General features: G+C 37.1%; 2 protein-coding genes across 4 annotated transcripts; one reads left to right on the plus strand and one right to left on the minus strand.

Moving 5' to 3' along the window:
* Positions 1-656: 656 nt before the first annotated feature.
* Positions 657-9,021, minus strand: LOC111483661 (transcriptional elongation regulator MINIYO). The gene is made up of 10 exons (XM_023129904.1): positions 8,738-9,021; positions 6,817-7,888; positions 6,373-6,485; positions 5,994-6,172; positions 5,617-5,722; positions 5,265-5,525; positions 4,480-4,668; positions 2,022-4,349; positions 1,253-1,462; positions 657-1,051 (listed from the first exon to the last, which is right to left on the minus strand). The coding sequence occupies exons 1-10, from the start codon at positions 8,969-8,971 to the stop codon at positions 857-859; spliced, it is 4,887 nt and encodes a 1,628-aa protein (XP_022985672.1). The 5' UTR covers positions 8,972-9,021; the 3' UTR covers positions 657-856.
* Positions 9,022-9,856: 835 nt separating this feature from the next.
* On the plus strand, positions 9,857-14,356 carry LOC111483970 (F-box protein SKIP23-like). 3 transcript variants are annotated; one of them, XM_023130362.1, is made up of 4 exons: positions 9,857-10,091; positions 10,572-10,638; positions 10,727-11,873; positions 13,961-14,356. In XM_023130362.1, the coding sequence occupies exons 3-4, from the start codon at positions 10,776-10,778 to the stop codon at positions 13,988-13,990; spliced, it is 1,128 nt and encodes a 375-aa protein (XP_022986130.1). In that variant the 5' UTR covers positions 9,857-10,091; positions 10,572-10,638; positions 10,727-10,775; the 3' UTR covers positions 13,991-14,356. The 3 variants fall into 3 exon arrangements, with proteins under 3 accessions (XP_022986130.1, XP_022986131.1, XP_022986129.1); XM_023130363.1 differs by lacking the exon at positions 10,572-10,638; XM_023130361.1 differs by lacking the exons at positions 9,857-10,091; positions 10,572-10,638 and having other exon boundaries at positions 10,645-11,873.
* Positions 14,357-14,421: the final 65 nt, after the last annotated feature.

Below are 14,421 nucleotides of genomic sequence, written 5' to 3' on the forward strand. Positions count from 1 at the left end.
GACTTAAAAGAGTAGTAGTTATGGTATCAATGACAAAGCCAAACTCCAAGTGGCCTTTGTTTCTTCCATAAGAAGAACAAAAATTAAGCCTAAATATACGAATTTTATTAAATTTTAGTTGAGTTTCTGTCTCGTAAAAAATATATATTGAGATTTAAACCTGTTCGCTAATGCCTAAGATCTGTGAATTTAAAAAAAAAATCAAATACATCGCTAACCTATTAGAACAAATTAGAAATTTGGAGATTTATTGAAAATTTAAGAATATATAAATCACATGTTGAAGTTCTACGTGAATATTAAGAGGAATAAATGGATTTTTATAACGAGTTATGTTAGGTCTAATCTACGTCTAATATCCATACCTTCAAAATTTTCTTCTTTACCTAAAGGAAGGCTGTAAGCTACTAGGGAAATGGTGATTTTAATTATGTAACTATGATCTTGCTACGAGCCATGGATAAGGAAAGGAAAAACATTAAAATGTTCGAGCTCAAATCACTTCCTTATCAAGGCTCTAAATAATGTGTGAAATTTCACATTGGTTGGAGAGAATGAAGTATGTCTTATAATGATATGAAAACCTATCCCTAATAAATGCAGTTTAAAACTGTGAGGCTAACGACGATACCTAAAAGTCAAAAGCGGACAATATGTGACCAAAGTGGACAATATCCGCTAATTATGGGTATACTGATGGGAGTTTTTTTAAAAACAAAATTCAAGAGGGGCCTTAATCACCTTTTTGGTCCTTAGTTGTTTCCTACGAATTACCGAAATAATATACTAACTATAAGAATACAGAGAGACCCAGCAGTTTAATTTAGATAAGAATACAGAACATTCATCATATTGCTCACAGTTTGTCTTTTGCAGCACAACCCAGCTCCTTAACTACAGTCAAAAGAGAGGAGTTCCTTTCACATGCTTCCTTCAACACCTCCAGCCTTTTCTCTACTACGCTCGCTTCGATTGACGTACCAATACCCTTTTGTCCAGTTACAAGATATGTCGATGGCTCGGTATATAAGACGAGATCCAACATCATTGCCTGAGATTATGTTATTTTTTATAAGAATGCATCCGTTAATATGGTAGAATCAAACTTAAGTAACTAATTACATAACATAATCATGAACTTTGAGCATGGGTATGGATAATGCCCACAACAGTTATCAAATGGCATCATATTAGGCGTTACGGCTAGGGATATTAATTGAAACTGTGGTGCTATTTAGACCAACTTTCATACCTTGTGCTGATGCTTTTGGGAGTAGTCTCGCAAAAGAGACCTTGAGAGCTTGTTCCGAAGCAACAAATTGTCGACAGGGTAAGAGTGGAATATGTAGGATGATAGGTGGTGTAGAACTAGTAAATAGGCCACTGAACCTCGACTTGCAGATTTGTCAAGGGCACCTGAAACCCATGATTTCAAATAAGCTTCCAAAATGGCTTCATTATCCTGTGAGGGAACCATCTTGTCAGGTTAGATTGACCAGTATATGAGTTCAACAAGTATGTCAATGTTATGACTAAAAGGGTAGAACAATCAGTAAGAATCTGGAGAATTTAACGTTGACTCTTGTGAGCGTCCGTTTATATTTAATTAACTACTCGCATCAAATTTGTCGAAAGAGGATGGTTAAAAGAATCGCAATCACTTATACAACCCCTCCCCCAAAAAGGAAAACAAAAACAAGCACACGAAAATTCGACTAACTGCTTGAGCTGTACTGTTCATCATATGCACTGAGCTTCTCTCTTTTTCACATTTTTATTTTCTCGTCTTTTTCCTGCCTTGTCTAAACATTGAGTGCACACCACTACTTCTAATAAACATCGTAACTGTAACTACGAGGCCTTTTGGGAGCTTAGAACCCCTTTTATAGCATAAAAGCCCATCTAATTCTTCTGCTGACAAGAGGGATACCCCCAAAAAAGAATTTTGTATTTTATATACTTTCGTATCGTATTGTAAATTTGATCTGAAATGTAAACAGATGTGAGGAGATAGAACGCACCTCAATCGGTTGTAGATACCCTTCAGGATCAGCGATGCACTTCTCAAGAGGTGGAAGAAGATCAAAAACACGAGCACCATTTAGTGCATTCCAGGCGGCAAGACGTGTTGGAGATTCAACGCATTGGTGAAGATATAGTACAATTTGCCGTCCATACAGTACATCACCATAGGATACAGCAGAGAACTGCTCCACTAGAGTTTCAATAAATGTTGAGTAACTATCATGGATCTCGGATTGAAACATTAGGAACTCTAAATTGCTTTTATTTTCTGGTTGTGATAGCAAGTGTTTTGCATCCTTCTGCGTGACGTGTACAGAAAGTCGACAAGACCTAGCTTCATTAAGACGCTGACCGTAGAGGTCTTGCAAAACCTCATAAACATCCCTACTCTTCTCATCATCCAGAACTCCCATACCAGTGAGTAAAAGAACAGATAAGGAATGCAATTTCCAAATCAATGGCACGCTTAGGACAGGTGAAGGGAAACCATCAGGTAGAAAGGTGGAAAATGCTTCAACACCTAAAATAAAGAAGAGTCCACTCTTAGCAACCTCAAGGAAATCACCAGAGTCCTGCATAAGAATTTGTGCATCAGATTTTTGAAGACCAGCATGTTTACTATCACAGATAGTTGAGACTGGACTGAAAAACCAATGGCCAGGAAGTGGAAGTCTTTGGTAAGCCCACTGTTCTATCAAACAAGTACAGTCTTCGGCCATCCCATTTGTCTCATCTGACCCCTCGTATATTGTATCCAAAGAAACATTGCCATTCATAAATGTTCTGTCACTAAAGTTGCTCTTATTCTTCATGGATTTGGATTCCTTTGGAGTTAACCATTTATCCTTATAGTGAGAACTTAATGTTTTACAAAAGATCAAGCAGTCATCTTCACTGTACTCCCAGCCAAATTGCTTCACTTCTCCATTGAGTTGGAGAAAATTCTGAATATAAAGATTGAAATTATGCAAAATAGGAGCCTGAGTCAAAAAATTTACAGTTTGCTCGACCAAACCTGTATTTCCTGGCCCGAGAACCAAGCATACAGCCAAGGCAGAATTTATGCTTTGCACGGTCAAGGATTCCTGAGCAATCAGTATATTTAAAGTTGGAATGGCCTGAAATGCTTCAATAAGTGACATGAGAAATGCTGCATCGTTTTGTGCTAATAAAACACCAGGGGACCAATATCCACCACCAGACACGCCCCAACCAGTTCCTACTCCAGGTGCAGGGCCCCCTCTGCCAAAGGTCTCTATTAACTGCAGAGAGTCACATTCCAACGAAATCACCTTAGTAAAAAGGTCAAGCACACTTTTCTGTTCAATGAGGGATGCCTTGAACATCCCAACCCTTAAAATTTCCCCTTCCCTTGAGAAATTATAATCTTTGGGAGAATAATCCGGGCTCTCAGTCTTGGCTAAATGGATCAGTCTATCAATATGCAAAATACTCAGCATCAACCCATGAAGGCAACATACAGAAGCCAGGGACGTTTCAAATTCTCCATGTTCTCTCAAAAAACAAAGATTCTCAACAAAAGAGTTACGTCCAGAGGGATAGGTTTCAGGTTTCATATCAGATGCATCTGCAAAGCTTAGAAAGCCATGCTTAATTATCTCAAGTCCAATTCGTGGTATAAACTCTGGTATCCAAGGCACAATCTGACCACTTCCTTCCTGCGACATAATATCATGCGGGATGATCCTTTCAACTACTTGAGACAACATCTTCATGACAGCTGAATAAACCCACAACAATGGCGCCAGAGATATACCTTCAAACCCAAAGCCATTCATAGTCCCTTTTTGTGACTCAAAGAATTTGGATATGAATGGATCACTCTTAGACTCTAACCATTTTGTAGCTAAATCAACAATTGGAACAACACAACTCCAGGACCAAACTTCTGATTCATTACCAGCATGTCCTGGCTCTTGACTGTCTAAATGTTTCTGTGAGAAAAAATTAGGAAGTCTTCTAGCCAAAGCCTCCAAAACATGGTAGACCTCCATAGAAATGGTTGTAAATTCACGAAGAACATTATTCTCAATAAGTTTGTCAAAATTTGGTGGACTCAACCATAAGCACAACGCAGGGAAAACATCAGAAAAGTAAGACACACAATATCCATACTGAATGCAAACCTTCCACAACCTTAATTGTTCAACCATCAAAGTTGAAGAAAGTTTACATTTTTCCTTCCCTGACTTGACCCAATGGTCGATGGAGGAAGTATAGTGATACAAATGCCATATCATGGTTTGAAAAGCTCCACTTTTCACAAACGCAATACAGTTCTTCCTGTCTGAACGAGATAAAACCTGTTGTGTGAAAACAGAGGTAAAAAAACTAAAATCAGTTCACGCAACTGTCTGAGAGTGGAAAAGGCCAACCAGTCGATTAACAGACAAATAAACAAATATTGGAACACATAAAAGCACTAGAAAGTACCTTCAAGAGGACAACAGACTTTATTTTCAAGGAAAGAATATCAATTTTGTCGCTCATTGTAAATCTGTGAATAATCAACTCAACGAGCCTTTCACATATCATGATTGCCCGTGCACATGCTGGGGAATGCCTTGCTATTGCAACAAGTATTGAAAGTAAGCAATCTTCCAAAGCTACTGAAGGACCTGCCTAAAACCACACAATTTGTCACAAGTATAAAATCATTTGCAGCATAATCAAACAGGTGAAGTAAAAATGTTAAATATCATATGTAAAATCATAACAATTGTAGAAACCAGTCTGGGATAAAAGAAGGAGGCCAAAAAAAAAAAATAAATAAATAAATAAACAATGCTTCAGATGCCACATTTTAAGAGTTACAAAATCAGTAATTCGTTTTGCAAAAAATAATTAAATAAACAATACTTCAGATGCCATATCTTAAGAGTTACAAAATCAGTAATAGATTGACTTGGAAGCCCTAGGTAGGTCTTTCATTAGTTGCAACAGTTATTATCGATCTCACGTGTAGCATTGGGATAGATAGCCATTCCTTACTCAATTATAAACTGCAGTATGAAATCTAATTAATAGTTCACTATTCATTGAGGTTGTCTTTACTTTCTTAATCATTTATTAAAGAACTTTCTCAATCAATCAGACATACAAATTTAATACTGTTGAGAACCATTCTGGTACTTTCACATAACCTGGGAAAAAAGCGGCATAGTCACCCTCAATAGTCAAATTCAAAAGTTCCGCATTCAGACACAAAAAATGCATACCTCTAGAAGATAGCGGAGCCTAGGAAGAAGTCCCATTCGAACCAGACCTGCTGCAATATCTTGTTGTGCAACCACAATATCATCCTGGATGGTATATTTCTCTCCATCTTCAACATTCTCAACATCTTCACTAAAAGGAAGAATATTAGAAGGTTTAGCACTATACTTCCAAAATCCACCATGGAGGAAACCAGCATTGATCTCTGGTTTACTTCGGAATACGGCAGCAGTGCAGAGATCCTTCTCATAAGTTGATGTTTTCTGAAAAAAAAAAAAAAAAAAAAAGAAGACTCCGACTAAGAATTAAAATACAACAAGAATTTGGAAAAGCTGTATGTTATAGTTATCCTACCTCTAGGGTATCAAAGAAGGTCTCGTTCAAATTACAGCTCAATACACACTGAATAACTTCAGCACAAGCTAGAATGACAGAGTTATGATTATCATCCAGGCACATCCTATACATTGACAAAAATATGAAGTGACTAAGGATACTGAAAATCATAAAACTGTCTTGATGGTTAAGAAAAAGAATAAAAAGCATTGAGGATAAGATGGTTTAACCACATCCTAGAGTGACATAAACTTTAAATGACAAACCATGGGACAATTTTCACAAATTTGAAAGGATGACAGCAGCAACAGTCAGGTGTAGCATGAACCAAGCAATGAGTAGATCAAAGCGTGTAAAAATGAATGTCAATTTTACAAGTATTCAGGGAGTCTTACCTCAGTGACAAAGCAAGCTCTGGTTCAGGGCCAAGAATATAAGCCCAAATTGCATTGTAATCAACAGAGCTACCATCTTTAACCATTGTGGACCCAACTTGTTTCAAGTGTGTGTTAAGCGATGCCTTGTCAAGCACATTTGAAATGACATGCAACCCAAGGACACGTTGACCTGGTATCTGACACCAACGAGAAGCTAGAGTGAAAATGACAGAAGGTTTAAGAGTTTAAAATAACAATCATGTAGAAGATTAGACATAAAAAATAAAAAAGGATTAACTTTGAAAGCAAAAAGAAAAATATGGGGCAAAAGTGGAAAAAAACTAACAGTATTTTATGGTGGAAAAAATTGTCACTACAATGAAGCAACTATACTGACCACACTCCTCGTCAGTGCCACAGCTTCTTTAATTGTGTAACCTGCAGCACTTGGATCCCCCTCGGTTCGAAGAAAATCTCGTGAAGCAACATTCTCAGTGCTGTACCCATGAACTGCCTCATCACCCGCACAAGGTCAAAAATAGAGAGTCATTATTAGAGAAAAAAAATACATACCATGTAAACATAATCCATTCTTAAACGTTCTAGTGATGATTGAAAGCTTTGAAAATGAAAAAACAAGATTTCCCAATGACCTAAATAAAAAGAAAATGATGGGAATAATTTCTGGCTCTTATCATTCTCATGCAAGCTTGGAGATTGGAAATTGCAAACATACCATCATCGTGACATTGGAGGAAAATTGCATTTACAATTGATTGATTTGGCTCACATACTAGACAGCATCATATGAACAGATGCTAAGAAAGAAACAAAGTCTCACCATTCTCTGACTGCTGAAAAGAATAGCTTTCGACTATATTCCCTTCCAAGGAAAACCTCAACGACCTTACCGCTTCAACCCTTTCATTCCATGCATTCCATGCACTACTACCTGAGTCAAATTTCTGCACTGCAACATTTTGAAGCCCACTGTTTCTATATTTTAGTGCTGTCGTTCCAGAGGTTACACCATTCTCTATGTTGGTAGAACCATTTCTATCATGTGTGCTCTCTTTTTGTAGATTACCCAACTCATAATCGTTGCTCGCATCTGGCTTTGATGACCCCTTCTTCAATTTTCCCGCACCCCTCATTTTCAGGGTTTTCAATAGTGCTGGGCTCATCTTCTCCATTATCTCAGCCTGTGCTTCAGCAATCTCTTCTTGTGACATTCTTTGTATTCGTGCACAATTCTCAGCATCAATCTGACTCTCCAGTGTCGAGAATGCATCTTCTCCCTTAATATTGGACTCAAAACAAGGAACCATTTCTGAATTCAAATGATGGAGCCTCGTAGCCATGTCCTGCAATGAAGTACCATCAAGTGGAACTCCCTCCTTAACTTCACTCTCTGAAATACGTCCCCATTGATCATAATCATCTTGAAGATTCTCTGGAATGTGTTGTTTATCCAACCCTTTCAATTCCACGTTATTCATTGACCTCGCAAATTCTAAACCAGCTGCGTTTGTCTTGTTTCCAGTGGGATTATTTACAAAGTCGGACGAACTATTTTCAATATTCATAAGAGAAGGTGCAAGCACACCAGCTGATAAGGGCTCACATGACATATTATCCCTAGTGTTATTTGCTTCCCCGGCACGAATTAGGTTTTTAGTTTTTGCTAAGCTTGCCACTTTATTTTCCTCTCCGCTTGCTGCATCATGGTTGTGACCTGGAACAGCCTCTCTCCACCTGCCAAAGTCTAAGCTACTTTTCTTTTTCCTTTGTATTGGATTAGCAAAATTCGCTATAGAGTCAATCTCCATCAATCTTTCATCTTCTTCCTCGTCCCCCCGCCGGTCATCTCTGATGTTATCCCCACCCATTTTACTAGTAACTGATTCCCAATGCTGAAAAAACAGGTTGGATTGTTAATAACATTCGGACTCCAAAGTGTTAGACAAACACGACTCTCCACAATGGTATGATATTGTCCGGCTCTCATAGCTTTGCTTTGGGCTTCCCCAAAATGCCTCATCAGACACTTTCATTCAACACCTCCCCACGAACAAAGTATGCCTCCCCTTAATCGAGGCTCGACTCCTTTGGAGTCTTCTCTAGTCACTTTTTGACTATGCCTTCGAGACTCACAATACTTTGTTCGACATTTGAGGATTTTTCAATCTATTGGCATGATTAAGTTTAGGGCATGACTCTGATACCATGTTGGACAAACACGACTCTCCACAACGGTATGATATTGTCCACTTTGAGCATAAGCTCTCATGGCTTTGCTTTGAGCTTCCCCTAAAGGCCTCACCCCAATGGAGAGTGTATTATTTGATTACAAATCATGATCATTCCCTAAATTAACAGATATGGACACTTTCATCCCACACAAAGTCCATTAATATGAGGAAAATATAGTGCGGGCCAGTGACTTATGTTCTTTAAATTAGCCTATTTGCTCCTGGAGAAGCGTTATTTACTCAAAAAAAAAATAATAATAATAATAATAATAAAATTCAAACATTCTGTTAATTTTGATGTCTACTAAGCCACTCTCATTTCCTTTCTTTAGATCATATTGCACAATATTGAAGTTTAGAATTTTTTTAAAAAAACCTACATCAGTAGACTCTCCTTCCGACTACCTTAAAATCAAGTTAAACTAATTGGGGAAAAAAAAAAAAAAAACTAGTTAAGCATAGAAATGGCCTGCACGACAAATAGATGAAACTGCCAAACTGAAATCTCACCGGGCCATGAGACCGATGCCGAGCGACCGGAAACGGCAAAACGGAAGGTCTGGGAGGGGCAACCGAGGCAAACGGCTTGCTTTGCTCAGCGTCTGAGATACCTTTTTCAACTATTCCACCGACTAATCGCGAGGCATCGTGCTCACTTAGCTGAAGAGCGTTGGTCCCAAATACCGTCGCGCGGGCCGAGCTTTTGGGTTGGCTTCTTCTACTGCTCTGTGTCTTCTTCTCCATGGGGAAGAATAGGTCTGCAAATTCAGAAATTTTGACTGAAAGAGCAAACCCGATTTTCTTATATTATGAAAATATTTACCCTCGAAAAAGTACGATAAATTATTTTAAATTTTGTTTAAATTATCAACAAATGCGGTGTTAGTTTTAATTCTATAAGATAACTTTTTAAATATTTCATTTTAGTCCTTTAGGATTGAAGCTTTTCTTAAAACAACCCTTAAATAATTTTTTTATTGCTAACTTTGACCCCCCAAAAAAAAATTCCTATATTAAACCACATTTTTTTAGTGCACTGAGTTTGATGGAAAAAAAAATTATAAGGTTGGTCGGAAAATAGTTCAAATTTCGAGGATTAAAATGAAATTTTTTTAAATAAACGAAAAAAAATTATAAGGTTATTTTGAATATAGTTGAAACTTCAAGGATTAAAATGAAACTTGTCAAAGTTTATGGTATAATTGAAACTAATTTCGTATGTTTTACCATTTAACCTTATGAAATATTAATGTATTTAAAATTTATATTTAGAAGATGACTCGTATATAATTATTAATAAATAAATAAAATAACGATTGAGTTAAAATAAATATTATAAATATGCAGATCAATGTTTTGATATTATTATTATAAATAAATAATTGTACATATATATGAATACCTAAGGTTTATGAACGTATTAATTAAAGGAAAATAGTGGATGAATAAATGGGCTAATATATTTTCTTGGCATAAGTTGCCTTTGCTAGCCAGATAAGAATATTTACTACTTGTTCAATCTCGAAAAGACACAAGAAAGTTTGTATTTTAGGTAACCGAGTTAGAGTTATAAACAATTATTGAATATGAACGGAGATGAAATATTCTAATATTATGGTAGCACGATATAATTCTAACTCATTTTCAAACCCATTAGAATATTTTAACTTGGTATAATGTTTATCAAAGTTTAGGGCACAATCATTGTCCGCTCCCTTGTGTTTGAGGGAGCCGGTGCAACAAGAGGGGAAAGGCTCGAACCTACCTATCTCAATAGGACCTCAAAAAGGAACAAAAGTTGTTGGCCGGTTTGTAAAAAGGCAGAAACTACGAAGAGAGTATTCCCATGGTTTGACATTCACAAGTAAGTAAAGCAATTTGCATAATATCTATCACTTAAAAGTGTGAATATATCTGAAAATACTATTACTCAAGAAAACCGTACAAAATTAAGAATGAGAAATAGAATTAGGATTGAAGGTTTAATCTTCATTGTATTCACCAGGTTTAAATAGGACTTACCAACTAATACATACAAATAAAAATATAAACTAATTAAATAATAAAATAAAATATATTTTTAATCAAATCTTTATAAATTAAAAATATAATTTAATTAAATAATAAAATAAAATATATTTTTAATCAAATCTTTATAAATATTAATTGATTAGGAATTGGTGGGTAAATTAATTTTTTAAATATTGAGTAAATTAGTGAAAAGATTGAATAGATAAAAATTATTTATTTATCTATTTTTTATACTAAAATAAATGAAGATGAAAGATTGAGGTGAAAATTAATGAATAAATTTTTTCAATAAATAAATAAATAACCGGTGAAGCGCCAAGAATCCGGAACTGCGATGGCCAAAAATCTATAAAAGGGGGATTCATCACCATCACTCAGAGGTTTTTCTTTTTCTTCAATCGGTAGTGTTCATTTCTTAAGCTCCAGATTAATCGAATCATCCATGGCTGAATGGTCTCATCTCCCCAGGGATCTCCTCTGCCTCATTGCTCAACGTTTCGAAACTCCTTTCGACACGATGCGTTTTCGATCGGTGTGTTCCTCGTGGAGATCCGTCGTCAACCCCAAACGCCATAGATCACCGGGTCGATTCCCATTTCTTCCAAATCACGGCATATCCGACACCACATGGGGTTTCTATCTCACCAAGCGCTCCGTTTTTCTTGTTGAGTCTCCCATGGAACCCTCAATAGGGGACACAGACGGCTGGTTGATCAAGGTCGAAGAAGATACGCGCGGAATGATTAAGATATCAAACCCGCTGTCAAAATCTTACTTCAAGCCATTGCCGAAAGATTTCCCCAAGGTACTGAACTTGTTGAATTTTTCGGTTAATGAGCTTTGTCAGGAATATGTTCTGCACTACCTTAATTTTTGGCCTGTGAGTAATCGCCCCGGCGATGCCGGCGACTTGTATAGGGAGAAAGTCGCTTACAAGTGTTTGAATTACGATGGAAGTGAATTTATTTTGGTTACTATTCATGTTTCTGGAAGATTGGCTATGTTTAAGTCGGGGGATGGGCGGTGGAGTACGGTTCCGCACACTGCGTTGCCTTATGATGATGTGACATTGTTTAAGGGGGATTTTTATGCGGTTGATAATTCTGGGGCCACCTTCCTTGTGGAATCTCAAGATAAGGTCACTTTGGTTGCTGAAGCTGTATTTGGTGGCGACAAGAAGATTTTGTTGGAATCCAATGGTGAACTGTTGTTGGTGGATATGTATTTAACCGTAGACTCTGAAGAGAACTTTGGTTTGGATGGTGAACTTCCTGAAGGTATTCTACAAGAAAAAACAGTTGGGTTTAAGGTGTTTAAACTGCGCAGGGATGGAATTAAGAAGTGGACTGTTGTCCGTGACTTGGGTAACACAATGCTGTTCTTGGGCGAAAATTGCTCTTTTTCTGCATTGGCTTCAGGTTTATATGGTGTTAAAGGAAATTGCATATTCTTTACTGACGGTTTCCTCTGCTCCAGTGGGGACGAAGAAGATGTGTTCAAGGGCAGTGACATTGCTATATTTTTTTTGGAGGATGGAAGCATATTACCTTTATGTGATTGTCCTGGGTATTCAAACTTGTTCTGGCCACCCCCACATTGGATCATATCATCAGGAGTAAGTAGTATTTATATTTAGTTATTTTAGTGAACTTTTTTTCCACTTTCCTGCTGAAACATTGCATCATGCGTAATGGTCTATGGTGAGTGATTAAGCTGGTAGCTTTGCTTTGAAGGTTGTCTCAATATATTGAACCCGATGATCGTTCAATTGGTTTCCATTTAAATTTTTGAATATGTTGATGTTTGGTGAACTTTTGTATGAGTGGCAATGTGAGATCCCACATCGGTTGGGGAGGGGAACGAAACATTTTTTATAAGGGTGTGGAAACATCATGTTTAATGGTTTATGGTGAGTGATTAAGCTGGTAGCTTTGCTTTGAAGGTTGTCTCAATATATTGAACTCGATGATCGTTCAATTGGTTTCCATTTAAATTTTTGAATATGTTGATGTTTGGTGAACTTTTGTATGAGTGAATGTGAGATCCCACATCGGTTGGAGAGGGGAACGAAGCTTTCTTTATAAGGGTGTGGAAACCTCTCCCTAGTAGATGAGTTTTAAAACATTGAGGGGAAGCCCTTAAAGGAAAAGTCATTGAAGGAAAAACCCAAAGAGGACAATATTTGTAAGCTACGGGCTTGGGCTGTTACAAACAAATTCGTCGATGAAGAAAAATAGAAAGGAGAGGAGGTGAAAGATAAAAAATCTCCCTCTACCATGAAAAGGGGATGATAAAAATGCCCCTCAATTGAAATGGATATCAAAAGAAGAAATATTTTCAAAATTCTATATTTGAATTACACCATCTATAGGCCCTTCATTTGGTAGAGAAAGGGTTTGGTTGGGAGATGCTCCCTATCTCTTTCCAATAAGTTCAGCTTTCTCTGTGTCTTGGATCAAGACGGGGCATTCTTTAAGCTAATCTCTGTAAGATAGTCAAAGTCGTTCGCTGGACACTTTTCATTGTTGGAGTTAGTACGAATGACAAGATTAAACAAAAGAATCCTATCTGCTCTATCCAACTTAATTGTTGTGCTCTATGCACGAGTTCTTCTAAATTTGTTGGCACTTGTTCATTGATGGACAGCTTGTGAAGAAATATTGGTGAAATCTCCTCAACACCTTTGGGGTTTGCTTTATTTTTCCTAACTAGATTCAAGATATGCTCTCTCTTTGTTGGTGTCTTTTTCAAAAGAAACCTAATATGCTTTGTCCTAATGTTGTTGGAGTTTCTTTGGGAACGTTTGGTCTGAAAGAAATGGAGTTCTGTACTTATTCCCCCTCTTCGATTTCTCGAAATCGGAGTGATTTTTCTTCTAGCTCATTTGGAGATGTTTGTGCATTTCATTTTCTAATGAACTATAGATATTCCATCAAAAAAGGAAAAAGAAAACAAGCACACCGTTGTTTGATTTCAATCTTCTGTTTCTTTCCGATCAAACACTCCACAAGGCAACACATCGAAAGTTCCTCCACAACAGCTGCAATAAAGATCCCTTCATCCTGGTAAACTTAGCTTTCTTTCGTATCTACAAATTTCTGGACTCTCAGCCATTTAAGGGTACACTCTTCCAGCCGTATGTTCCTTCTGAAATCTAAACCTATCCCTTTCTCCTACCTTGCGCTCAAAAGCTTCATCAGAACTCCCGTTCCTTTTAGTCAACAGAAGGAAAGATGGCCTTTCTTTTAGTTCGTGGTCGCCTCAAGGTCCATACTCGGAGACATCAAGAGCTTTCCTCATGAATCCTAGGTATTATTCAAAGAGCTTTCCATCTTCTAACACTAGGTCTTCAATGCCACCCACATTTAAATGACGATAGAGTTCTTTCTGAAGTAAAATCTCTAGTTTATTTCTTCAAACGATCAGGTGGCTGTCTAGAACCTTTGAACAGAGAGATAAAAGTTTCCTTTCATGAACTTTTCTTAAAGATAATTACTGGAATTGATTTTTTGAAATAACGAAGTAACGCTTCGTCTTCGTCCTATTTGTAACGTGTTGTGAAAGCTAGCAATAGTAGTAGCCTACAAGAGTCCCATGAAGGGATGGTTTTATGCTCTGCAATGATCATATCTTATACTTTGCCTATTGTCCCAGTTCCTACATAAATTTTATCTGAAGTGGTAGTATGGTGGAATTCCTTAGGTGCATGATGATCACTTGGCAGCCGTGTGAAGTAGAACACATTTTCCTCTACCATTTGTTAATCTGAACTCCATTCTCCCTGCTGGAGCTGAAGGTAATCTGTTAATAAATAAAGTATTTACTTCATTAATTTGAATATAGTTGCTTTGAAGTTTCTAGCTGTTGCTCTTGCTAACCTTCCATGGATGTGATGTGGGTAGAGGATCTTGATGATGGGCTTGTAAATTCCCCTTTATTGTACTGGACATGAATCTTTAATTGATATCAGTAGCTTTAGCTTATCGTTTCTTCTTTTTCTTTTTGACTAAGGCTTATGGCCTCATGGGGTACTTGGAATTGATTGAGCCTTTCCCTATCTAATAAAAACTTTGGTGGAGATGGTTTTCATTTACGGCAGTCTGCATCTTTCTATGCAAAGATTACTAAATGAAAATTCAATCATTATTGAATTGCACGTATGA

This window comes from Cucurbita maxima, unplaced genomic scaffold, assembly GCF_002738345.1.
Source record: "Cucurbita maxima cultivar Rimu unplaced genomic scaffold, Cmax_1.0 Cma_Scf00009, whole genome shotgun sequence".
Lineage (NCBI taxonomy): Eukaryota > Viridiplantae > Streptophyta > Magnoliopsida > Cucurbitales > Cucurbitaceae > Cucurbita > Cucurbita maxima.